Below are 27513 nucleotides of genomic sequence, written 5' to 3'. Positions count from 1 at the left end.
AGTATCATTAAGAGTTTCCTGGTTCAAAGTCTACAGATTGGAAACTTCAGTCGTCTCTCCATAGCTACAGTGAGATTAGAGAGGAAAACATAAATTGTTTTAACAACTCACATTCTTCGTAGAGCTCAGCAAAGAGTCCTTTTGAATGAGTATGTCTGGTAATGTGCTTTGCTAATATATTTCATAGTTCTCAACCTAAAAACCATTATGGTTTGTTTACTAAGAAGTATAAGACACACAATCTGTATGAGAAAACCAAAGGAGAAACTGGGACCAGACTGTCATTTCACAAGTCTTACTAAAATTGATGGGACTCTAGATAATTCCTGGAAGACTGGCAGAGAACAGTATTCTGGGCACAGAAACCATAAGGCAAAGAAACAATTTGTATATTTAAGTGGCCATGACCAGGCTGGATGCTATGTGGGTCATATCCTAAAACACACTGGAGGTCCTTAAATAGTTAAAAGGGAATATATTGAGGAACTGTCTCAGCTAGAAATAAAAATATTTAAATCGGGAAGCCTTTTATCTGTTTTCCCTCTCCAATTTCTTTTTTTCAGCCTGGGTTAAAATCATCTGGCCTCAAAGTGGAAGTCCTCTTGCCTCTCAGCCTACCCTATGCTGAAACTACAGTCAAGTATTCCCATACTTCATTTACACATTTTAAAGAGGGAAGAGAGAAAAAGGTAAGACTAAAAGGAATAAATAATAAAAATGGAAGCTAGTTCTAACATATATCAATTTGTACTTTTTTTTAAAATTAATTTTGAATCTATAAAAAACAAGCACTGAGAAACTAAATACTTCAAGCTTTGCAGTGGCTGTAGGGAAAGGCGCTGCAAGCGTTTCTGTCTTTCTCCTTGCAATACCCAGGGCTGCTGGCAGGCCTTGGAGCTTGGAAACATTCTTGCACATTAACTTCAGGAAGAGTTCCAGGAGAAAGCTATATTAGAAAGTAGCTGAAAATAATTGTTCAGCCTCAGCTTCCTTAACTCGACAGTAAAAGGACCACAAAGTCTAATCTCTGGGTTAAAAAAAAAAAATCAATCGAAAACCAAGAGGTTCTGATGTCTTTAATTTTGCATTAGTCTCGGTAAAGACTGACTTGGGAAGGGAAAAAAAAAGTCACAACCCAGGAAAAAGACACTTTTCAGTACAGGAAATCAAGCTGGGTCAACTGGTTGTGTATATAGATCCTGCCACCTCAAGCACAAACCTGGTAGCCTTTAGCTGTGTCAGCGCGAGAACGCCACCTCCTGTCCTCTAGGTCTTCATTGCCCACCTTGGCCGGGTTCCTAGAGTCTGAATTTGCAAGCCTGGCCACTGATCAGAGCCAGGTTGGGGCTAGACAGGCCCCACGGCTCTCCCGCCCCGGCCCGGTGCCGCGGGCTCCCGCAGTTCCGCGTCTGCGCACGGCCGAGGGGCAGGAGCTGGGCCGGCCAGGGAGGCGCAGGACGCCTCGGGAGCCAATGGGCGCGCGCGGGGGAGCCGGGCTGGCGGCGGCGGCCGGCTGGGCGCGCACTGCCAGGATGGACGGCGAGCGCCTGGCGTCGGGCTCCGCGGAGCTGGCGGTCGGGGAGAGCCCGCGGGGCGGCGCCCCGATCCCGAGTGGCAGCGGTTCCTGCAGCCTACTGCAGGCCGATGTGCTGGATCTGGACGAGGACGAGGACGACCTGGAGGTGTTCAGTAAGGTGAGGGCTGGGGACGTGGCCATGGCCGTGGCGGGGACTGCCTGTCCAGGGAAAGTTCCAGGGTGACTCAACTCTCTATGGATCTGGAGCTGGAGACAGCACACCCAAGCGTGGACCAGTGGTTCCCTCCTCCTCACTTTTATCTTACCAGTGGCAGGGCCAAGGCTCACGGAGAGTGAAAAGTTCGGATTTTAACCCCCTTCGTCTTTCCATTTTTCCTGGCTTGACAGGGACATTCCTTACCGTGGGCGGGTGGCCTGAAACTGCTTCTTCCCCTCCAGGCTTCCTGACAATCCTAAACTCTAGGAGAGCGATTGCCTTAGTGCAGGGAGGTGGTTTTTGATTTACTGTTGTTATGTGTAAATGGGAGAGTTGAGTCACATTCTAAGAGAGTCTGGAACCTGTGACCATTGGGTGTAGAAATCCTTTCAGGATTGAGAAAACCTGGCCTCCACAGGCAGAACTGAAGACTTTTTTTAAGTTGGGCAGTTATTCTGGTCCAACCCTCAGCTCCAGTCTGCATATTTCTTTCCAATTTGCCTTGGAAATCTAGCCCCAAGGCGCTCCCTGGCTAGTGTTCTAATTAGACAGAAGTGGACATAGGGGCGTTAGTGATAGACTTGGGCAAACTTGCCTTTACTTTAAGTTGGAAACAAAAACGAACAAACAGTACCTTTCTTGTGGCACAATCCAGTCTTAACAGCAGTTTTTCAGAGGTGCTCAGGGGAAACATTGTATCAATGCCTGTGGCGCCTGTACAGTAGTGGCGTGTTGCCTTGAGATGTTAAATCAGCCCACCAACTTATAACTGTTAAACAGAAGTTAGCAAGTAACCGACACACTTGGACTCCAGCGCCGAACTCACGAACATCATTTTGCACCCCTAGAGCATGTGAGGTGGTACACCCAACTGCATTCTAAATAGCTGGGGTATCAGTTATGTGTGCTTTGCCTTTCTTTTCATTTAAATTGTAAAACTGGAATTATTTCATGTTTAGTTTCAATACTATAAAATTTTAATATCTCTCTATGTATTTGCACTCACGCGTGTGTGTGCACGAGCGTGTTCCTTTGTGCATAGTCGGAGATGAGAGCTCAGCCACCATGTGGGGTCTAGAGGGTTGAGCCCAGGTCAACGGTCCCCCCATGGCAAACACCTTACTGAGCCATCCAGCGTCCCAATGCTGTTTTTTGTTTGTCTCTTCACTATACACATACTTAAGTTCAGAACAGTGTGAAACGTACAAAATTGAGAACGGAGTGTTGAGGTTGGAAGTTGTCTATCATAATAGTCTGGAATTGCTGTAAACTCTCCAGATAGCTTCTTTCTCTAGGCTTTGTATCCCAGGCCTCCCCTGGAAAAATCCCCATCTTAGTGAAGCCCTGTGGTCAGAGATGTTTCTGAGATGGTAGAGCTATTTCTTTGCTTGGGTCCATGGGAATGTTGGGAGTTGCTGAAGTTATAGATGTTCCCCGTGAGAAGGAAATGACGGACTGAAGCCCTAAGCCCTTTGAATGCACATTCTTCCTACACTGCCTAAAGCAATATCAGAATAGAAGAAATCTCCCCAGGAATCTGAGCCGTTTGCTGAGGTTTCTTTTTAAAGGTTATTATTGGAAGTCATACACTCTGCAGACAGCTGTACTGGTAGTTTTCTATTCTTCTAAAAAAAAGGGTTTCCAGACCCCTGTATGTTTCAGACGTGCACAGATGCTCCCAGCCTATTGGCTGTTGCTTAGCTCTTGTGCTTGCTACCCAGAGAACGTTAAGAACTATGCCCTTCGAAGTTGGAGAGTATGGCTGTAACCCCGGTTAAAGTCTAAAGGGAACACTGTGCTGGAAAACTCTTCAGTTACTCCCAGGCTCATTCCAAGTTGTTAACACTTTCAACCATTAACCACAATTAGACGAACAAAATGATGAAGGATTCCGTTGGACCAGTTCTTTCCATATTCCTCTTCTCCTCCTCTCCAGAGCTCCTCTACCATCCAGGCTACTCCAGGATGGGATCTGCCCCATAGTGCCTTAAGATTGGTGACATTTACAATGATAGTCACATTTTCTCCATAGACTGTTTGTGAATCCACACCAGTGTCCCTTTCAGATCCCCCTAAAGAATAAACACTTTGACTGATGAAAATAGTTTCCTTCCAAGGTATAGTCCACATACGTGCATGGCAAATACATGTTCTTCTGTAAGAAGCTCTAAGTATTCTTGGGGAAAACGTGCAGTTATATGTTTCTTGCTATCATAGTCTTGAAGCCTAGATGGCAAGATAGACAGACACTAAGCAGCAAAATATCCCATCAGGAATGGAAAGGAAAGGAAAGTGGGTTGAAGTTTCAATAGTCCACTGGGAAGTAATTGATCTCAAGTCTCAAAAAAAAAAAAAAAAAAAAAAAAAAAAAAAAAAAAAAAAGAAAAAGAAAAAAAGGAAGTGCAGCAAGTCTTGATTTAAAAGAACAACTAAAGGAAAACAGAGAACATAACCAATGGCACCTGGGCAATAAGGTAAAAAGAAAATAATATGCAATTATGTAAAATTTGTCTTTGTACTTGGTCACTACAAGATGAAAGAAAAGTTAACTGAAAGAAACAAGACCAGTTCCTTACTTTTTTTTTTTTTTTTGGCAGATATAGACATGTGCTATACAGGTGTCTGGTTTGTATGCATGTTTACATGTGCACTTGGGGACTTGAGGTTGACTTCCGGTGTCTTCCTTGTTCACTCTCCACCCTGTATATTAAAACAAGGAGTTCCAGGACAGCCAGGGCTACACGAAAAACCCTGTCTCAAAAAACCAAACCAACCAACCAAACCAAACAAACAAACAAACAAACAAAAACCCAAGGTCACACAGTGAACTCAGGGCTTGCATTTTTGCTGGTCTGGACAGACAACTTGCTTTAGGGGAGTCCCTGTATTTCTCTGCCCTGTTGGAATTAACAGGCTACTTCCTGTTAACTAATTGGCAGGCTACTTCCAGCCCCACCTGTCTTTTACTTTGTTTCTGTGGATTAGAACTCTAATAGTCATGTTGTACAGCTAGGACATTACCTGCTGAGCCACCATGCAAGTTCGAAGTCTCTTCTTTTAGGAACATATTGAACAATATTTGAAAATTTTATATACACATAAAGCTGTCCTTATTGTTATTACACACCATCACGTCTACTTACTTTTCAGATGTAGGACTTGTACCTTCAAATACAATAGGTAAATATGCTTGTAAAACATAATAGACCAGGGCTGGAGGGATACCTCAATGGTAAATAGTGCTTGGTGCTCTTGCGGAGGTCCCCAGGTCAGTTCCCAGCACCTATGTAGCACAACATGTAACCACCCATAACTCCAGGACATCCTGGCCTCAATGGACATCTCCACCTCCATACATGCACACACATCCACATATAGTCATATGAACTAAAAGTCTAATAAGCCCTTAAAAATGGACCATAAAGATGTTTAGAAATATGAGGACCAAGAACAGTTCTAGTTTCAGTCTCTACCAAGGCCACAGAATGGGTCACTTGGTGTTTTGTGTATATACTTTGGAAAGAAAGAACTGATCCATAGAAACCAATTTATCTTCTATGAATATGGAAAATTTTAGATTATTTTATGGTTAATTAGAAGTTTAATAGCAGACATGTTTATTTTGGAGGGGTTTGAAGGAATGCCACATTCTTGTATAAAAGGTTATTTTTGAGAGATAATACATTATAATTATTGAGACACTCAACCTTTTTTATTACTATTATGGAATACCTAAGACTAAATCACTTTATGAATAAAAGAAGTTTACTTATCACAGGGTGGGTTCCACTGCCCCAAGTAACCAAATACTGACACAAAGCTCCTAAGACCATATGAAAACCACAGCAGTGACAGAGGGACATATTATACTAGCCAACTCGTCTATCAGGTATATATCTATCTATGTAAATATGTAATATTTATAGCTATATTATCTACTATATGTATATATTGTATATCCTATACTATATATTAATCATATATGTATCATGTATCACATATTTATTACATATTATATTATGTATCATATGCCCTATAGTCTATATTCTATTTATTATTTATTTATAATTATATATATATATATATACATATATATATAAATTTGGAAATATATATACTTCACATTTATTTCCCCAATCTCTGTTTTGTGTTAGATGCTCTACCAGTCATTACCCTGATAAAAATCAGAATTTTCTTTAATTCTTTAAATGATATATTAACGCAGGGATTATTTATAGGATTTAGTATCTGCATTAAGGCACAAACAAGGTCAAACAAAGTCCGGTGAAGCACTAAGTCTGATAGTAACAGAAATCCATTTGCATTGCTCTGCTCTAAACGGACGATGCATGGAAGCTGTTGCAGGCTGGAGTTGTGGAGAAGAGGGGTGGGGGGCAACTGTACTTACAAAACAACGCAGCCATTGCCAGCAGGGTTGCAGCGAGGTAGAGAAACAACATGGAACATGCTTTCGGAGTCCCCTTTACCTTCATTGGATAACAGACTCATGTTTCTCCCCAGGAAAGCTGCCATGGTGCGATCATTATAGGGGCAAGCCTTCTAGTATACAGCACTTAGAGGGAGCCTGAGGTCGAAAATGAAGGATAACCTGGTTAGACCATACATAGTACCAAAAGGCAGAGAGTAGCTTCAGATGGAGAGTCCTACTTTGTAGCTCTCAGCTCACCTGTTCATCTATGATGCAACCTACCACCCTTCCATCAAGAAGCGGGCTCTGTGTCTCCTTTCTGGAATCTCTGCATGGAGAGGGGTGTGACTCTCTTGACCAATACTGTGGTATGATAGAAATGGTACTTTACTGGTTCCAAGGCCAGTTCATAAAAATGACCACAGGGTCCTCTTTGTCTAGAGGGGCAGTTTCTGAGAAGAGCATCCATATATTTTTTCAGATCTGCTATCTCATCAGAAACACAGCAAGAGGCTTGTAACTTTAAATATATACATGTATATGTATATACATGTATATGTATATATTTGTTTCAGATTACTACATTTTTGATATTACTTATTTTGAGGAACTGGATATTGAATATAGGACCTTATGCATGCAAGGCAAGTATTCTATCTCTAAGTGCCATTCATAGCCCCTAACTGATGCAAATGGATGGTTTGTTCCATAACAGTAACAACTACCACAATTACCAAGCCTGTGAAATGTCATCAACATTCCCATCTTAACAACTTTTAGTAGTGGTTTCGGGGGCAGAGCTGTGACATTTAATTGGGCTGACCATTAATTAATGAGGAAGATTCTAGTAGTCATTTTAAATGAGAATACAGCCAAGGCATAACCTTAGTGGTTAGGACCAGAGACAGCTTCCATTGCCTGTATTTGAAATCCTGGCTCCACTGATTGGGCAATTAGAAACTTGTTTCTCTGGAGAAGGTAATTTGATGGCAATGACTCAGATGAAGACAAACAGTAAATGTGAAGATTAGATGAATGTCTCTGTCCCTCTTACCTTAAGGCCTGCGTCTGTATTGCGGCTCAGAGAGATGAGAGCAGAGGGGAGGAGAAAGGGACAGAGAGGAGGGAGGAAGGGAGGAAGGTGAATAACTGTAGAGCTGATCATTTCCATTCCACCCACTGGAAATTCTTCTGTGATCACAGCTCTCTTACATGTGAAGTGCTCTTGTGTAGTTTTTTCTAAGTGAAGGAAGGAGAGCAAAGTATGAAATCCCCACATTCTCTGAGTTAGCATATGCAATCAGTTGTAATATGAAAGGAGGAAGCGCCAGGCTATGCTGGACAAGACTTTTTATTGGACTGTTTTATAGGTAAGCACTTCATGTGGATTTTGGTGCCTGGAAGATCAATACACACTTATTACCACAGTAGTTTGTCTAAACAAATGCAGCTTTTTCAAGGTCACAAGGAGCATTTACTGTGCTGTAACCTGAACTGTCTGTGCCTCCTCTGAGCGTGTTCCTCCCTGCTACTTTGACAGGCGTTTGGGGAGGCGTTGATAGACTTGTGTCAGAAATGGCAAAGAACTGCTTGCTGTCTCATCTCCAAATGAGGATGCCCTGTGCGTTCTCTGGAAGGCGGTATTAAGGTGGAGCCTGCGAAGCTGCGGAGGCTTCTTTCTGATCCAATGCCATCGGCTTCCATTGACACTGAAGCCTCTAGAAGCTTTGCTACACTGTTGCTCTCCCTGCACCCCGCCCCCACCCAAATGCAGGTGCCCCGAAGGCGAATAAGCAAACTAAGGTTGCCTTTGGGTGGCTGTAGCCATAAAGAGAAGAAGCAAAGTGCTTGAGCTCAGGAAATACTTCGGTTTAATCTTTCCTCTTTATGAAGAATCGTTGTGGGCTGGGTGAGTTAACCGTTTACAGTTAGAGAGTCATAAGCAGGACTGTGGAGCAAAAAAAAAATTAGTGAAGTGTCATTCAGTTCAAAGTTGAGTTTTGTAAGTGTTTGCTCTCATGGGGAAAGGATTCCGGAATGGAAGTGTTACAACTCCACACCTGTGGGGCAGGTCTGTGGGTGTGGGAGTGTTCCCCAGTGTCACTGTTACAGCACTGAAGGGAAAGGTATCCTGGCAGAGCCAGGGAATACCACAAAATCACACTGCCCAACGCACACAAGAGATTTATTGGGAGGGAGAAAAGACGAGTGAAGATTGTCTACTTGGGTGAGAAGCAGCCGAGGACTGAACCGAAGACAGCATGCATAAAGGGTTTCTTGGGGTGCAGGGGTGAAGCTTTCCAGCATGGCCTGGGGTTGGGGGGGATTATGTGGCCTGATCTTGGGGCAAGCTCAGGGATTGGTGAATTATGTTTTTCCTGTATGGTGGGGGTGGGAGCATTCTTTTGCCATAAGTCTGGAAGCAGTGGGGAAGTCTGGAGCCTGGGGCCTGGCTATTGGAGCTACTCAGGGACAGACAGGGTCTAGCCCCTGGAGCTCCTTAGGGGTGGGGCCCAGCTTCCCACTCATATATTGTGTAGGTGGAATCTGATGGCTGGAGTCTCCAAAGGTGCGACTTGCACACTGCAGGGAAAGATGTCTTCCACTGATTCAGGAGTTGTGCTTAGCCAACAACTTTTCTTGATGCAATTTCCGAAATGAGAAGGATTTCACAGTGCCAGTCTGAGTCTTGTCACTAAAAGTGTTACTACCGGCTGGGTGACTAATGGTATCAGAGGAAAGCCAGATGCTACTCTTGATCTATCCTTTCTTACTGGTAAGAGGGGGTTCCAATGAAATTTGAACATGCTACGTTACAGTGAGAACACATCTTAAGTTGATGGCATGTCGGGGTCCAGCTGTGGTTCTGTGTCCTCAGCTTCCTCCTTCTCAGGGTGTCCTGATGCCACTGCACACCAGTCTGGGAGGATGAAGGGAGTCTGGAATGAGTGGGGTCTGCAGGATCCAGGTCAGGCTGCGAGTTAGTGGGAGTCTTGGGTAAGAGCGAGGCCTTCTCCAAAGATCTTACTATTACTGCTCTTTTAGACTAAGGCCTTCTCTGATGATCTTCAATGAAACAGCTTAGATTATCTCAGCTTGTTCTTCATTTATAGGGATGAACCAGGGCAATATATATATATTAACTTTGGAGAATGGGAAAAAAATTTCAGGGTGAATGAAACAATTGGCTAGAGTTTAAAGAACTGGGAATGCCTCATTTGCATAGAGAGGCATTATGCCTGGCACTTGTTAGGCAGGTTCTTATGGGGGTGGTGTTGAACTTATAGGTTTGCCAAGGACTACTTGACCTTCCCCTGTGTAGAGGATTGGGTGGGTCAGGCTCCTCAGACAAGGTCAGAGAATGGGGAAGCCATGAGAGAAAGGGAGTCCTCCATTTTGCCCAAAGCTCAGAAGAGGTACCGGTTATGATAGACTGTGACCTTAATAGGCAGGATTTCCCCACACCTACCCTTCAACTTAATGCCTATGGCTAATAATATACGCCAATCACTAATTCTCATTATGTCTGTTTTGTTTTTCAAGGGAAGAAGGATTTCTTTTGGTTCACAGACTAAGAAGGGATACAGTCCATTTGGGTAGAGGGCAAAGTATCTGGAGCATGAGGTGACCACTGTCACTGTGTCTGTAATGAGGATATGCAGCCCAAACTGTCCTCTTTCCATTTACTTTTCTGCTGTATGTGTCCTAGGTACTAAGGGATCCAGGACACAATACCCTGTATTACATTGTATTTCCATACCACTCATTCCTCATATCTGCCTATACTTCTGCCAGTTCTTTCTTTTCCTTCCCCTTTTTTCATGTATGAGCATTTGCATGGTTTTGCATGAGTGTAAGCATACACGTGTGTATGTGGATGCCCCAGGTTGATCTTCGGAGCCATCCTTTGTTCTGCCACTTTATTCCTTGAGATAGGCTTTCTCAAATAAACCCAGAGCTCACTGATATGGCTAGCCAGTTTGCTTTGGGAATTCCCTATTTCTGTTGAGATTACGGTTGGGCGTCCAACCCACCCTGCTTTTACCGAGGTTCTGGGCATCTGAACTCCAGTCCTCTCACTTACACTGAGCCATGTCCCAGACCCAGTTTTATTGTCCTGTCTTTAGAATTAGTGCTGCATTATACTCTCACTGCCCCAGTCAGAGCAGTTAAGTATGTGCCATCTTAGTTACAGTTTCCATCGTTGTGAACAGACACCACGAGGAAGGTAACTCTTATAAAGGACAGCATTTAATTGGGGCTGGCTTACAGGTTCAGACTGTTAGCATCAAGGCAGAAAGCATGATAGCATCCAGGCCAGACACGGAGCTGGAGAAGGAGCTGAGAGTTCTACATCTTGTTCCTAAGGCAAATAGGAGAAGACTGTCTTCCAGCTAGGAGGCGGCTCTCCAAGCCTACTCCCACAGTGTTACACTTCATCCCACCAGGCCACACCTCTCAACAGTGCCACTCCCCATGGGCCAAGCATATTCAAACCACCACTTGCGGCTACCTCTGTGATGACTGATAGAGGGTTGGGCTTCCTACTTCCCTCATCTTCTGCCTCTCTCGTATTGGTTGTGCTCACACGGGTGAGTGATCGCGTTCCTGATGAGCAGGACATGAATTAGTCTGGCTCCCTTCTCTACCCCTTTTCACTCAGGGTCTTGATGACGAATTGCGCATCTTAAGAGCTGTTTTAAACTGGCAATGTCTCAGAACCCATTGCTGAAAGGATGCCTCAGATGCTTCTGAGGAGGATTCTCTGATGGTGATCTACACCCGATCTTCCTTGCCATGTTGGCGCAAGAAAACAAAATTCTTCGTGCAATTTATGGTGTGACTTAGAACTACACCCTCTCAGTGTTACTCCTCTTTCCATACATACAGTTAATTTCCTTCTGTTCTGTGCGTTTCGTGACACTGTTGTGAATGGCCTGATATCAATGAATTCTGCCTTATAAACAGATAATTTTTCTTCTCTGTAATGCTTTTATGGCTTGCATGTTCCCAATAAGCTAAGGTCATTGAAGGTAGGAGAGTAGAACAATTAAATACAGAATGTCTGCTATTTAGTATCCATTTGGATTGGCAAATGATATAGGCCTTGACGGTTTTAGATTTATAGACACAATTATTAACAATAACTTGCTAATGATCTAGTTCCAGTAAAGTCAGTTTGCATTATATTTTTTTTCTTCAATCCAGATATGAAACTAAGTAGAAGGAAAACAAATTATTCTTAATCAGTGGTAGGTAATGTCATTTCCACATAACAGAGAGCTAGCAGGGTTGAGCCTGGACCCTGGATACAGCTGCCTCTTTGTGTTGTATGGAAGGAGACAAATACCAGGTGTACAAATGACAGGAGAATCATTAACAAACGCTCTGTTTTATAAAAGTAAGTCACTAGCACCTGACCCAGAGGGCTTAGCTAGAAGGCTGAACGGCAACTCTGGACGGGAAGCAGTGAAATGGTAAGAGATGGGTAGTTTATAAAGCAAAGTGTAAGAGGCTGGGAAACCCAGTGCAGAATAGGGCAGAGACCTCTCCAGCAGTGGTTCTCAAGACCATCCTAGTGCTGCGACCCTTTAGTACAGTCCTTGTGATGACCCTCAGCCATAAAGTTACTCTATTACTATTTCATTGCTGTAATTTTGCTACTGTTATAAATCGTAACCTAAATATCTGATATACAGGACCATCTTAGGTGACCATGAAAGAGTCACTCGACCCCTAAAGGGTCAGGAAGCCCTGCTCTACGGGGAAGGGGATAGCAGCTCCTTTAAGAAGACACAAGTGTTTGTCTGTTTCTATATTTATTGCTCTGGAGCAATATAGAAGGCGATCACAAATACTTCGGGAAGCTGCTAGTAACATCTTGAAGAATTCATTGTCTAAAAAGAATATCTTATTCTCTGCAGTTTTGTGTTTTCATCCTTGAGGGACTTAGTGGTGTCCCCTGGCACATCTCTGAAATGGCAGCCTGTTGCAGTTTTTCAAGTATGTAGAGTGATAACAAGGAAACTCATATGCTTGGCTGTTCAGAATCTATGTGCTTCATGTGTCTGTTTATTTGTACTCTGTGCATTCCAAAGAACATGCGCAAATAAAGTTAAGCATTGACATCATCTCTTCAGATATATATTTTAAGGTTTCTCTATTAGTTGTTGAAAAATCATGTCATGAAAATAAGTTGCCTATTTTAGACAGAATATTTGATTAACTCTGGTAGTATATCTATCAAACCTGATGGACAACACAGTGTTATCTGTAGTGTAGATAAAAGAGGGGAATAAAATTATTAGCAGATACACTGAAATCACTAGAACACAGTAAAATCAGAAAATTAAGCCAGTAGTATTTAAAGTTAAAAAGGATATTTTAATCAATTTTAAATTATTATGATTATTATGATTATGATGATGATGATTATTATTACTTGTGTGTTCTGACTGTAAGTGCCCTTGGTGATAAGAAGAAGGCATCAGATCCCATGGAGCTGGCATTATGATATTTGTGGGGCTGCAAAAGTCAGTGAACTCATTTGGGTCCTCACAGTTCAACCCCCTGCCTCAGCTCTCCATATTTAATTTTTTAAAAATTTGCTTTCAACTGCTGAGCCATGTCTCTCAGGCCTTTATTTTTAATTTCTACTTAGGGAAATACTAATGCATGATATGTTCCCTCTTTTAAGGACCAACTGTACTGAGGTAACTTTTACATATATTAAAATTCACCCATTGTTGTGAGGGACATAATTTCTTAAGTCAGCTAATTGAGTGATACAATGAATGCAAATGAGGCAAAGGATATTTTCATGTCCCCGAAAAGATCTATCAGAAATCCAGCTAAATCCACTCTATAATCCACTATTTGTCTTCAGAGATTTATTAATTATGCATAGAACTATACCTGATATGAAATTTGACATCTGACTTCTTTAATTGGCAAATTTGGTTTTGTTTTATTTTGTTTGAGTCAGGGTCCTTTATATGTCTCAGGCTGGCCTCAGACTCTCAGCCCTCTGTGTCCGTGCCCTGAATGCTGAAATTAAAGGCATGTAGTACCGCGACCAATGTACTGTGATATTTTTGAAGTGCATCTTTGTTGTATATTTTAAATCATAATTTAAAATTATTCATTTTACTGTCAATTTCAATTGTTGTTTGATTTTGCTTCGTCTGAGGCGAGGTCTCCCATAACCCAGCCTGACTTTGAACTCCCGTAGCCCAGCCTGACCTTGAACTCATCGTTCTTCTCTCTCTGCCTCTTCTGTGCTCTACTCAGCCCTGTGCCGTCAATCCTGGCCACAGAGGTGTTTTTAATTGTTATACTATGAATAGTAGACACTTATGTGTTTCAAGAAGGAAAACAGCTTCATTCTTTAAAATGAAATGTGAACAGTATAAAGTTTGTTTCTAGTTAAAATGGAAACCTTGCTATTTGTGACCAAAAATGTGTCAGATTCTTAGCAGATGTGTCTTCAAAAGAAAAAAAAAAAAGAGAAAAAGAAAAAAGAAAAAGAAACAAAGAACCCTAATTGTTTTTCTTGTACAAAGACTCAGATAGTTAAAGGCGAATGTCTGTTTTCACTTCTTGAGCATCCTTCCATTTTCACTAGAGAGTGCCATAGTACAGCGATCCCAAGGTCTCAATGGTTTACTCACAATGAACACTTACTTCTTGCTTGTGGCCCTGTTTACTGGGGCTGAACTGTGCTCTTCTGATAGGCCGTGAGTCTGCTCCACAAGTCCTCTTCATTTTGAGTCCATGCTAAGGAAAATGGCTGATAACTAGGACTTGCTGCTCTATTCTTAGAGGGAAAAGAACATGTACCCTGAATGGCAAAGGGCAATGGTTCTGGAATCTTCTGTTCAGATGCATCCTACTGTCCAAGGCAAGTCTCTGGTCAGACCTCCTGGCTGATTTTCCATTATCAAAAAGGTATTACAAATTGCCTGGCAATTAAAAAGTGGCATAGTCCCCTTGCAGGACGAATTCTGCTACCTTTGACCTTGGTCCTGTAGGAAAGTTTTAGGCAGCTAATCCACTGGGTCTCTCTGAAGAAAAAAAAATTGTAATAAAGTGTTAAATATTTTTAAAAAGGAAAAACTTTCCATGAGATAATACATCATGGAAGCACAATTGAGGTTAAGTGTAACTGCATTTCTTTTTACGATTAATTGCTTGTAACTGACAAATGTCCATATTCAGTCCCAGTCAGACCAGATGGAAGATAAAGCTACTGACACCTTCCTTTTGGATTTCAAGGGCCATTCATTCTGGAACTGTCCCTTCTCTCAAGGACCTACCACACAAAGATGTGAAAACCTAAAAGTGTGACTAACTCAGTACATTTTTCAACTGTTTTTTTTTTTTTTTGTTGTTGTTGTTGATTATTCTTTCATCAAAATCCATTATCCATTTCTCCTTCCCCTGTCTGTGCCTTCAGCATTTACCTCTTTCCTGCCTTGGGTTAGTTGATCACTTACTGTACTTCTCCTTCCTCAGGCTTTAACAGTGACTTGTGACTGTCTCCTTAGAGCCCTCCCCTTCCAAGCCAGTTTTACAATGTTCTTCCTTCCTGCTCTTTCACCCCCTTTTCCAGCAAGGCTCATGGTTCACTAGAACCTACTCCTTTTTTCATTGAAACTTACTTCTTCTTCCTCTTCTTCCTGTTCTCCTCCTCCTCCTCCTCCTCTTCCTCCTTCTCCTTCTTCTTCCTTTTGGCTTTATTTTGTTTTGGCATTTATAGACTGAATATGCCTAAGTGGTTGAGTTGTACCTCAAACTCACATGCCATCCTCCCACTTCAACTCTCCAAGGGCTAGGAATAAAGTTGCATGCAACCATATCTAATTAAAAAAAAAAAAAAAAAAAAAAAAAAGGTCACAAAGCTTTCCATTACCTCGCAGGCAAATGCTCTTGTTTTTCTAGAGTTTATTTACTGTTTATAAATGAACATATTACTTCCTTCCCACCTACCCAGCTAATATACAAGTTCCATGAGAGCGTAACCCCGCAGGCCTGACCCTTCTTGCATCTTGAGCCCAGTGCCAGACATATAATCACATAATGGGTTTTTGGTGAACATTCATTAAATGAAATAAAGCCATGATAGTTGATGCTTTATTTATTTACTTATTTATTTATTTGTAGTGACAATGGTCTTATGTTAGCTCTGTAAATTGTGGTATTCCAATACAACTTAAAATCTGAATGGCAGTGAAATCATACTTTACCTGCATTGGGTTTTTCAGGGAATTAAGCAAAAGAATACACACAAATATTTCTCCCACTTAGGGGGCCCAGTATTCCCCATGCAGCTTAAGATGGCTGCTTTATCTTGTATAATCATCTATTTAGATTTGTAAGGAGACAGGCCAGGGATCATACAAGAATATTTCTGTCTTTCTGGAGGTTATGCCTGTTTTAAAGAGTGGATATTGTGACAATCTATTGATAGTCTAGGTGGAGATATGAACTATGGCTACTTAGTTCAGTATGGGATATGTAGCAAAACATTCCATGTACTCAGAGGAGGCTCTGGGGTGATGAAAATATTGGATGGAGTATACTTTTAAGTTGGAATAAGTAGAATATATATTTCTCAATTACTATTGAGAGATACCAGAAATCCATAAATATATTCTAAATGTTATACCTCGTGCATAATTCCTTTTTTTTTTTGAGGGAGATTTTAAATATTGAGTGTGTCTATTTGAATAGTCTGTTGACTTTTCTAGTATGTGATAAGCATATATTAAATCTTCCCAGAAATGATCTCTAAACCTGTGCTTTCTAGGCCCTTTGCCTGGAAATGTCTATCTAGCCACATCTTTGTTTAAGGGACTGGTTTTAGTTTATTATGTTGTAAGATCCATTTACCTATGACTTAAGCCCGTGGGCTGTGCTAAAAACAGTTCTACCTACACGTCCCAGGCAAGTGTGCAGCACTGTGTGTCTGTAGGAGTCATATTGCCAGCCTCTTTAGAAGTTCTAGCTAGAGTATTTTTCCTGGCTTGTTCTGTTTCCAGTTAGTCATCCCCATATCCACAATTGGAAAGTTGGCTGATGTTTCCTGTATGCCTACAATACCCCAGACTGGCTTTTAAACGGCTACTTTTTTAAAAGGCTTGTTATCCTGTGCTGTCTTGGCATTTCTGGTGAAAATATCTTTGAAACAATAAAGCGGTGTCTGTTTCTGAGGCACACATGTGGATGCAAGTCATTCAAAAAAAAAATTCCTCATTTGTGTTGGTAAATTTCATGAGAATACCATAAAGAAAACTAGTAGACAATTTTACCTTCATCATGACTATACCTTTATTGTACTTAAATGTACCATTTTTAACTTTTAGGATGAGTTTTGTGCTAAGGATATAGCTACGTGGCTGAGCACTTGTCTAAAATAAGGCCTTGGGTTTGATCTCTTCACTACAAAAAGTAAAAAAATAAATATGAACCTAATCCAACATTCCATTGCATTTGAAACATACACAGTTTACATATCAGGTAGCTGTCTATAGTGTTTATAACATAAACAGGGGTAGATATGGTTGAACTTTTTTTTTCTAAGTAAAGTTTTATTAGAGCATAATTTCACATGGTCATTTATGTACTGTCTGTAACCAATTTCACATTATAATGGCCAAGTAGAAAATTTTAAATAGAGTACAGATAGCTTAAGAATCTCCAAATATTTATTTACTTTTTGGTCTGTTGGGGACACAGATAATGCATATAACACCTTCAAACAGACATTGCACACATCACATTTATTATTTATTTATTATCTTCTCCTCACTGCCCCTCCATGAGTCAAGGTAAAATATGACTTTTCTGAGCGTTTGCATCTGAAAAACTGAAGGTCAGAAAAGCCAAGTAACTTGATCAAGTTCACAACTCTGGTAGAAACTTGAGTTGAGGTTAGCCTTTCTCTGAGCGGACAATTTTTTTCTTTTAATATCCTATGTTAGCTTTTTTGTGTCGCTATAATACTTGAGATTGGCCAATTTGTAAAGAAATAAATCATTGATATAGAAGCTGGCTATTCCAAGATCAGAACACCTCATCTAGCGAGGGCGTCTTGCTACTTCAGTTCATGAGGGAGATGGAAGGACAGAGTTGGCGTGTGATAGCCAAATGCAGGAGGCAGAGTTGAGTCTCACCTGTCACCCTGCTCTCCAGAGAACCTAGTAGCCATGGAGTAGCCCTGTGAGAACAGAAAATCTCTCGATAGGGCAGTGTGTGGAATAGTGAGCTGGCTCAATGGATTATAGACCCTGCTGATGAAGTCTAATGACTTAGCTCAACCCCAGAGCCCATAGAGGTCAGAGAGAACCAACCCCTAAAAGTTGTTTCTTGACCTCCACCCGTGGGCTGTGGTGTGTGGCCCCACACCACAACTCTTTTTAACAACATTGTTAAAAGTGTAGGTATGTTCATGGCTATTGTGTGGTCCCAGGTCATATAGGACCTTTCTCAAAGACTGCAAAAGAGAAATTAAAGTTCAAAAACTCAGGATCTCACTGCTTTTCATTATTATTACACTGCTAATTAAATCTCTGCATGAGCTTGGGTAGAGACAAGGCATGCTGTAATTATATAGCATGCCCCCCCATCACCGCCCCCAGGAGGGAAAATTGTGTCAAGTAAAAATTATGCAAAATTCTGTCTTTGTTCAGATTATTACTGTAGTGTACAAAGCCCAAGGAAATGCAGCCATAGCCAAGGCAGCACTGTTAAGAAATTAACAGATAAAAGAAACCGAAGAATGGATAAATGAAATGTGGTATATCATACGAGGATATATACCCTATGGAGAAATGGTGTGCGCTACACTATAGAGAACGATGGTGGTGGCATTTCCTCTGATCACGTCTCTGGCGCTCTTCTCGGGGCCTGTCTCATTTATTTTTATTATTATTATTCAGGCAGATTGGAAGGATTTGTAAATCAAAACACAGCTGGCAAGCCTAAATTTAGATCTATCAAGATGAGTGTCCTTCTTTACAACGGCTTCTTCAAGTCCCGGCTTCTCAAACTCCTTCCACTTGATGTTGCATGGTTGTTTAAAAAAAAAACAAACAAACCAGATGTCTCTTGGTGTTCATGTTTCTTGTGCCTCAGCATTTTCGCTCGCATGGCCCTTTCATGCCAGTATTCTGATTTATCACACTTCTCACATTGATTTCTCTTCCCTTTCTACTTGTAAAAAGAAAATCGTTGCTTGGGCACAGATGGCGGATGCGATTTAGCATTATCAAAGTATTCATGTTATATTCATGAACTATCCAGAGTAGCTTGTTAGGCAGGGATATTAAGGAAGGACACCTCTCCCCGCCAACCGAGAGGTCACGTCTCACCTTGGAATGTATTTCTCTTGGTTTTTATCATCTGAATATTCAATTACTGACAAGCTCTCCTCGATTTTAAATTTCAGTTGTAGGTTTCATTTATTTCACTTGTAGAGTTTAGAAACTTGGAGGAGACAGAGGCCTGTCCTGGGAACCCAACCAGAGATGGGGATTAACCTATGAAAAAATTAAAAAAAAAAAATACAGAGCAAGCAACTTCATCGTGCATCTTCCTTCCACCTTTGCCTCCATCCTCCAGGGTTTACTATGTACAAAGGTAAAAGTGGAAACATAGTATTAGTTTGTTAGCCTGCTATAACAAATAATCAATAGACTGGGCAGGCTGACAACAAATAATGGTGTTTGTTCCCAGAGATGGAGGCCAGTAAGTGAAGAGCCTACCCCATGCTTCTTATCTGGGCTTTTTTTATAGCTATCTTTGCATTTCTTCTTTTTCTTTTCTTTTCTTTTTTCTTTTTCCTATCTGCCTTTCCCCATTTTACAAAATACCTTTTACAAGAATACCAGTTATATTAAATTGGGTGTCACTTGAATGAACTAATGATTTATTTTTCCTATTGTACTTGTGTGTGGGGTGTTGTATGTATGAAGGGGTAGGGCATAGTGTAGGCATGGAAGGGGGTATGGGTTCCCATGGAAACCAGAGGTTTTGGATTTCACTGGAGCTAGAGTTACAGGCAGTTGTGAACTACCTAATGTGGGTACTGGCATCTGGACTCAAATCTACAGGATCAGCGAAGGAGCTTGAGGCCAAATGAACACATTTAAACAGGTCTATAAATGCCTTGTCAAGGGCAGAGGGATAGCTCAGTTGTTAATGTGCATGGATTTCAGTTTGAGTCCACTAAACAAACAAACCAAAACAAATAAAGAAAACCCAACCAACCACCACCAACAACAACCAAACCAAACCAAACAAACTATAACCAAAACCGAAACCAAAACCGAAACCAAAAGAAACAAAAATCCAGGCTTGGTTACATTCGTAGAGCTAGGGAGATTGAGACAGGTAGGTAGATATCTAGGCCCCAGCACTTTCTGTTCAGCCACCCCTTCCTTGGAGACTTCTGAGACAAAGGGAGATGCTGTCTAAAAGGAGGTAGACAGCTCCCAAGGAATGGTAACCTATTCTCCTCTGCTCTCTACATAGTCACACCCTCAAACATATCGGCAACCCCACATAAGTGCATCCACGCACACATGAGCATGCATGAACACACAGAGGCACACAAAGACCCTCATTCAAAGGTACTAGGCGGCATGCCTTCTACATAGAAGTTCAGAGAATTTGGGGGTTTAGGTTGGAGGGTACCACTGAACTGAGAGCAGAAAACAGTTATTGAACCAAGAATAACAGCAGGAAAACCTGCATTTTATTTGTAGATGATTTTGCCTCTCATGACATCGATTTCAGAAGTCACTTGAATGTTTAACAGTGGACTGTTGCTTTAAAGATAGAACACAATGAATTTCTGCAATGTATTTGGCTTTCTTCTTTGTTATATATTCAGATCTTAGTTTTCTTGCTCTTGTGTATGTGTTTTCATTGAATTGGCAGTGAAAAGAGTATTAAATATAATTCAAGTAGAGACTTGTTACACAGATCATTTCCCTTCTGTTAACATGTCTGGGGGAAAGAAATCAAAAAGATATTTTTTCAGTGCTTAAGGGATTAAGGTAGTCTTGAAAAACTATAGGTTTCCAAGCTGTGAGACAAGGAAGGGGGAAGGGGAAGGGGAGAGAGATGATGGAGATGAGTCCTTTGTTAGAGAAAAACGTGTTAAGGTTCATTTTTCAAATCCATCAACCACAAAAGGTTAAATGGCTTAATTGCTTCTGTTTATCACATTTCCCTCAGTTATTTATATCAAGTTACATTTTTTAAGTAATGTCACCATATTTTCTTTCCTCTTTGTGGGAGAGAACAAATCTAAACCATGTTGGATAGTTGGTTTTATTGAGATTTTAAGAGTGTTTTTTGAGGGGATTCATGGTAATTTAAATCCCTCTACTGAAATCATCCATGCTGCTAAATATTCAGCCTGTAATTTTCTTCCTTAGCTGGATATGGCAGCATATTTTTATGACACTACACTGCATGCCTCAGAATTGTGAGCCTTCATAAGCCAGCCCAGATCCTTCCCACTCTACAAAAGGCTGCATTTGAAGCAGAAAAACTGGAACACAAAATTACTTAGTAGGTAAAAGAAGTGGGCTGTGGTGAGCAGAGCGGGTGGGCACAAGGAAAGCTGGAGTACAGGATTGCACGCAGTGTCAGGGAAATCTTGAGGACATTTGCCTACCAAATTAAAACTCCTCAGTTTAGAAAATTACTGTTTACATGGGATGCTTTGTGAGCAAAACTTTTTGTACATGCTGGTGGAATGTTGGCTTGGAAGCTCTGAATTCTGTTCATGGCTTCTTAGGGGTCCTGTTGCGTAGCATCCCGTATTTTTATTTTGGACAATTCTCTTTTTGTCATTATTGTGAACTTTAAAATAATCTATTTAGTCATCTAACATTGATGAGCTGAAGAAAAAAAAAAAACAACACAAAATAAACTGTATTTCAGTCTCCTGTCAGATGGACCTGGGCACTTTCTTAACTTACTGTCATGTTTCTTACTGCTTTTGAGCATTAGCATGTACCAGGTTGACTGCAGCAGTTTTAATATAATTTTCCTATTCTAACACCAAATACAATGATTTTTTTAAAAAAAAAATATTTGGAAAACATAGAAAGTCACATAGAGAAAAATATAAACCAAGAACAGCATCTTTGTTAGGGAAGAACAAATTTTTTTTTTTTTTGATATTTTCTTTATTTACATGTAACTTTCTCCATTCCCGGTTTCCCCTCCAAAAAACAAACAAACAAACAAAAACAAATCCCTGTTGCCTCCCACCTCCCCATGCCTGTCACCCCGCCCTCTCCTACTTTCTGGCCCTGGCATTCCCCTACACTGGGGCACAGAACCTTCACAAGGCCGAGGCCCTCTCCTCCTATTGCTGATCGAACCTGCAATCCTCTACTATACACATGCTGCCAGAACAATCAGACCCCTCCATGTGCAGTCCTTGGTTGGTGGTTGAGACCCTGGGAGCTCTGAGGGTACAACTTAGTTCATATTGTTGTTAGTCCTAAGGGGCTGCAAACCCCTCAGCTCCATTGGTCCTTTCTCTAACTCCTTCACTGGGGACCCTGTATTCAGTTCGATGGATGGCTGTGAGCCTCTACATCTGTGTTAGTCAGGTACTGTCAGAACCTCTTAGGAGATAGCTATATTTAGACTGTCTTGCCCTTCCTTCAGTCCCTGCTCTCTGCAGCTCCTTCCATGGGTATTTGGTTCCCCCTTTTAAGAAGGAATGAAATGTCCACCTTTTGGTCTTCTTTATTCTTGAGTTCCTTGTGTAATGTGGGTTGTTGGGAAGAACAAATTTTAAGGATCCATTTCTTTCTGTATGAAAGCACGAAGGATTCGATGGATCTTAGCGGACTGGGATGGCCTGAGACTTCTCACCATCTGAGATACCTTTCCTGTCTGGTTGATAAGTTAGCTCTTCGTTTCTGTCTTTTTCTTCCCTCCTTTGTTCCATTTCCCTTTCCTTGATCAAGCATATAGTAAACGCTGGCATTTAGTTGGACACAGATTTTATTAACTCTTTTTTTTAGCAACACCATGGAATTTTTCTGACTATTACATTGGGCTGGAGAGAGGGCTCAGGAGTTATGTGTGTTTATTGCTCCTACAGAAGATCTTAGTTACAGTTCCGAATACCCATGTGGCATGGTACACAGCCACCTGTTACTACAGCTCTGGGGGATCTGACAGCTTGTGCAGGCCCTTGCACACAGGAGCACGTGCGCAAACACACACACACACACACACACTATATATATATATATGTATATATATATATATATTATATATATATAATAAAAATAAATTAAAAGAAAAATAGATGTTGAAAACATACAGAGCATTCCTTTGGATCACTTCATTATATTCTGTCATCAAGGTACAGTTTATTTTATCCTATCATAGAGGTGAAAATTATCTAATTATCTACCTAATTAAACTCTGGTTTCAGGGAATTTCATGTTTCTTTGTTTTTGCGTGTCTGATTAAGCATCACATTTGCCCTTTACTACCTGGCTAAACCATGCCTGGCAGGTGTGGTACCCTGGCAGGGCCACTCTGCTTCTGGGACGGTGTTTTGTTTTATTTTATTTTGTATTTTCTACGTCCTCACAGGTAGAAAGCCGAAAGAGGAAAAATGGTTAGTTATTGCCCTTCCCGCCAGTCTCATGATAGGGTTGTCACAGCTAAGAATTTACCTTCGTAACTCAATCCTGTTTCTTAATACCATTGCATTAAGGAGTAAGGTTCAACTTGTATTTTAGAGATAACTTGTATTGAATATTTGAGAATGGAAATATTCAAAGCAAAGGAATTGTTGAAAGTTTATGACTTTTTTCATCATTATTAAAGTAGAATTTATGAGTAAGCATGAAAACAAATGTTTAGTATGCATATAGAAATATTTACCAAGCATATCCAACTATAAGTCCAGAAGTGTTTTTTGGTTTTGCTATATTTTATTAATATTAGTGACATCTCAAAAAGTGAGAATTGTTATTGCTTCTTCTGAAGTCATTTTTTGTATGAGTGTGTAGGTTATATGTTTTTGTGCATATATATATATATAATTTACATATATGTCTGTGAGAAAGAGTGTGCATTATATGTGTGTGTGTACTTTCACATGGAGGTCAGAGGTCAGTGCTTCATTGAACTTGGAATCAGTCTATTCACATAGGATGGCTGGCCAGTAAGCCCAGAGAATCAATCGTGTCTGTGCTACACCCCTGGTCATGAGATTATAGATATGTGCCAGCATAGCGGTTCTGCTGTGGTTCCTGGGCATCTGAACTCGCATCCTCATGCTGTACAGCAAACCCCTTCCCAACGGAGCAATCTCCCCAGCGTCTGATATTAACTTTATAAGTGCTTTGCTCCCTAGGATGCCTCACTGATGGACATGAACTCATTTAGCCCTATGATGCCAACATCTCCTTTGTCGATGATAAACCAAATCAAGTTTGAAGATGGACCAGATTTAAAGGATCTCTTCATCACAGTTGACGCCCCTGAGAGCCATGTCACGACAATTGAAACTTTCATCACTTACAGGATCATAACCAAGGTAACTTCGGAGTGAGCAGAATGCCAAGTGTTCTTTGAGCTCCTGGAAACACTTCTTGGTCATATGGTACTCTGTTGCAGAATCTTGTCCATTGACTTTTTTATTAAAGCCGTCTGGGGTGGGAGATATCATCTGACATACCTTTGCTTGGTTCCTATGAAATTTGATGTTTGAATTGACTTTATAATGTGACCTTCTCAGTTGAACAGCTAAGAATAAGAAGATTTAAGTTTTTAATCATAAAAATGATAACTAGCCTGGTGTGACGAGCCCTGCTTTATATCCTAGCACTTGGAGGCTCAGTCAGACAAAGCTCTAGTTTAAGGCCACCCTGGCAGAGTTTAAGGTGAGCCTGGGCTTCATAAGGCACTATCTCAAAAGGAACACTCCAAATAAGTAAATAGTTATATTTATTCCTTTGGAAAAGAAGAGTCCTGTGTTCCTAATACAGAGAGAAAAATCACTAAAAGCAGGACACAGCAACATTTAATAGTGATAGTTTTTCTGAGGATTGCAAACTGTAATACTGTTTGTTTTTCAGATGGAAGCAAACCGCCACCATAGCATGTGGGTGGAATACTTGTTCAAGGATACCAGAGAAACTGATGTGGAAACCAAGTTTCTCATTCTTTACACAGAAAAAGCTGTCAGACAAAACAAAACTAAATACACTTTGTTTCATTAAGTCCATTTTATTTTATTTTATTTTTTCGAGACAGAGTTTCTCTGTGTAACCGTGGCTGTCCTGGAACTCACTGTGTAGACCAGGTTGGCCTCTCAACTCAGAAATCCGCCTGCCTCTGCCTCCCAAGTGCTGGGATTAAAGGTGTGCGCCACCACCGCCCGGCTGCAAGTTAAATTCTTTTGGGGGAAGGTTCACCCATCCCAGCCAGCAGTGGCTCTCTGTTGCTAAAGAGCACCTCTTCATTTGAGAGCGTTCTGGACTGTGCCTCTGCAATCTCATCTCTCAGCACAGTTGCCACACTATGGCCCTGTGTTGTTCCCTCTGCTCCGGTAGAGCTGTTTCTACGCTCTGAGTATTATAGGTACCTCTTGGTCTCATGAATCCTAATATGCATTTCCATCTGTTTGACATCTCCATCTCCTAAGATGGAAGGAGTGCTGTTCATTTTTCAAAACTCCAGGTAATAGCTGCCTAAGAAGGCTGTTCTAGCTGCTCAGTGCCTCCCAGGTTCCTCTGTCCTTTCAAAGGAACCCTTAAGGAATATAACGTAACAATTTGTTACAGAAACTGAAAATGTATCCTCAGTTCTAAGCCACATAGTCCTTAGAGCTCAAAAAGAAAAAAAAACAAAACAAAACAAAAAATAGACATTTTTAGTAGATGCTAGCTGGTTCTGTAACTCAGAGCTAGCCTTGCTCTGAGAATCGACTCAAGTGAAGCAATCAATGTAAAACAGTTAGCCATGTGTAGTAGGCTGTCAGTAACTGCCATCTACCCAATAGTCAGTAGAAAAGTGCATGTGGATTGGATTTGTATTTATGTTCAGGGAGTCTGAGCTTCTTAAGGAAGGGTTATGTGTGTGTGTGTGTGTGTGTGTGTGTGTGTGTGTGTGTGTGTGTATTTTATTTTTCTGTGCAGTCGTGGTTTGTCTGCATACATGTCTGTGGGAGGGTGTTGGATCCTGGGGTGGCAGACAGTTGTGAGCTGCTTTACAGGTGCTAAGAATTGAACCCGGATCCTCTGGAAGAAGTTAATATGCTCTTAACTCCTGAGCCATCTCTCTGACCCCTTGAGGAAGGTTTTCTAATCCCAAAGACAATTCTTGGGATCTACTTAATTAAAATCTAATGATTTTCTTGAATGAGTGAGTGAAGTCTTTGTATTTTTATGGTATCGAGAGGGGTTTCGGCAAGAGAGCATGGAGTTGAGTAGAGATTTCCTTCCTTGCTATGTGTCTTGGGCATTTTAACCAACTTCTTTTTTTTTAAAATCAGTTTTTATTTTTTTAATTTTTAAATAAGGTGACAACAGTCACTTTGAAGACGTTTGTAGAAACTTGAATAGATTAATATAAGAATACTGCCCAGAGCAGACCCAAGGCTTGAGCATGTCCTCTCTTAAGACTGCCCGTCTTCACTGGATCTCTGAAACAGTTATTTCCCCATCATTTGCACTCCTCAGAGATACTGCTTTTTTGAAATGCCCATGAGATCTGATTCTGATCAATGACATACAGTGAATTATCCATATTGATATCATATTTTAATCTACTTCATTTATGTTAATTTAAGGTGGGTAGGCATGAGTGTGTGCGCGCCTGTTGCCACTGCATGTGTGGACGTTAGAGGACAACTTGAGGTCGTGATCCTTTCCTTCGTCCGTGTGAGTCCTGGGATTGAACTCGGGTTCTGTGAGTTGGTGGCAGGTGTCTTTCCCTGCTGAGGAGTCTTGCTATCTCCCTCCATCCTAGTTAAATGGGCTGCTTTTATAGGAGTAATTATAACGGTGACATTAGATTATCTGATCCAGATGGCGTCCATGGTGGGGACTCTGGGTGCACGCTGTTTGAACCACTGTTTACACTGATGAATGACAATGACATTGGAATGTATTTTACCAGCTGACATCAGTGGTGACTACACTGAGTGGTAATGCTTTAAACACATTCTACATACCTGAAAACAATTCAAGAATTTACACATTCTTACTCGTTCTCATTTTCTTCCATTGTAAAATGAGACTGAAGACGTTTGCAAGAGTTGTACAACATAGTCATCAGCAGAACTGGACGTAAGCATAAACCAGTTCCTTCTGTACGGCTTTTCCCATTCCATGTTTACCTGTCTGTGTATGGATGTGAAAGCATAAACCATTTCCTTCCGTACGGCTTTTCCCATTCCATGTTTACCTGTCTGCATATGGATGTGACAAGCTTGTATTTCACATTATAATAAACTAAGTGCCCTTTTCCACTTTCTATTACTTTTATCCTAGTATATAAACTGTACATATATGCAATAAATATACATTACATATATAAATATATAAACATCTATTAGATGAAGGTTGTATTATCAAAATTATTTGTTGTTTGCTTATTATCACTCATGCAAGAATTTATTCTATAACATTTTTTTTTTTTTTTTTTGGAATGCTAGTGTTGTTGAGATTCTTATGTACCTAAGACTCTATCTCTGGTCAGGCCACACTTGATGGCCAGAGATTTCTGCTTTCAAAATTTAGATGGTGATGGAGAATACAATGATGTACATTACTGAATACTTGTTTACTTTTACATCATATGAAGAAAGACACAAACATGTCAAAAACATTGGACATGTATGGATGGCTTCTCTGAGAAAGCTTTGCTTGATTTTATACAGAATCTCTAGCCCACGCTGGCTGTGAAATCCCTAGCCAGCTAGGATGAGTTGAACGTAAGAGCCTCTTGTCTGCACTTCCTAAGTGCTGCGATGGCTTGTGTGCCCAAGCCTACCTCGTCTGTGCAGTGCTGAGTATCATTTCTCATGCAAGCTAGACATGAATTGAAACCTAGCCTCAGCTCCGGCTTCAGTTTTATAATATTGCCACTCATGCTTACTGAGGTCTATGAAGATATAGACAAACCAATAACTGTACACACCAGTAACCTGGGCTTGTGATCATTTAACAGTAATCCAGCTATATAAGAATGAGCCCCAGGACTCCCACATTCAAAACATTTGTTTCAAATCGATCATCAATAGGAGGAGAGGACCTTGGCCCTGTGAAGGTTCTATGCCCCAGTGTAGGGGAA

The 27513-nt window shown here is 40.9% G+C and overlaps 1 protein-coding gene across 1 annotated transcript in view; it reads left to right on the top strand.

The window, feature by feature from the left end:
* The first annotated feature begins 1368 nt into the window (after nt 1-1368).
* The window catches only part of Snx7 (sorting nexin 7), an 86298-nt gene continuing 60153 nt past the window's right edge, over nt 1369-27513 (top strand). Inside the window, exons 1-2 of the mRNA XM_031375298.1 lie at nt 1369-1694; nt 23570-23752. Of these exons, the coding sequence (XP_031231158.1) occupies nt 1473-1694; nt 23570-23752 (405 nt within the window). The 5' untranslated portion in view covers nt 1369-1472. The remainder of the gene's footprint in view (nt 1695-23569; nt 23753-27513) is intronic.

This window comes from Mastomys coucha, unplaced genomic scaffold, assembly GCF_008632895.1.
Source record: "Mastomys coucha isolate ucsf_1 unplaced genomic scaffold, UCSF_Mcou_1 pScaffold16, whole genome shotgun sequence".
In the NCBI taxonomy this organism is placed as follows: Eukaryota; Metazoa; Chordata; class Mammalia; order Rodentia; family Muridae; genus Mastomys; species Mastomys coucha.
This window is presented reverse-complemented; position numbering and strand designations above follow the sequence as displayed.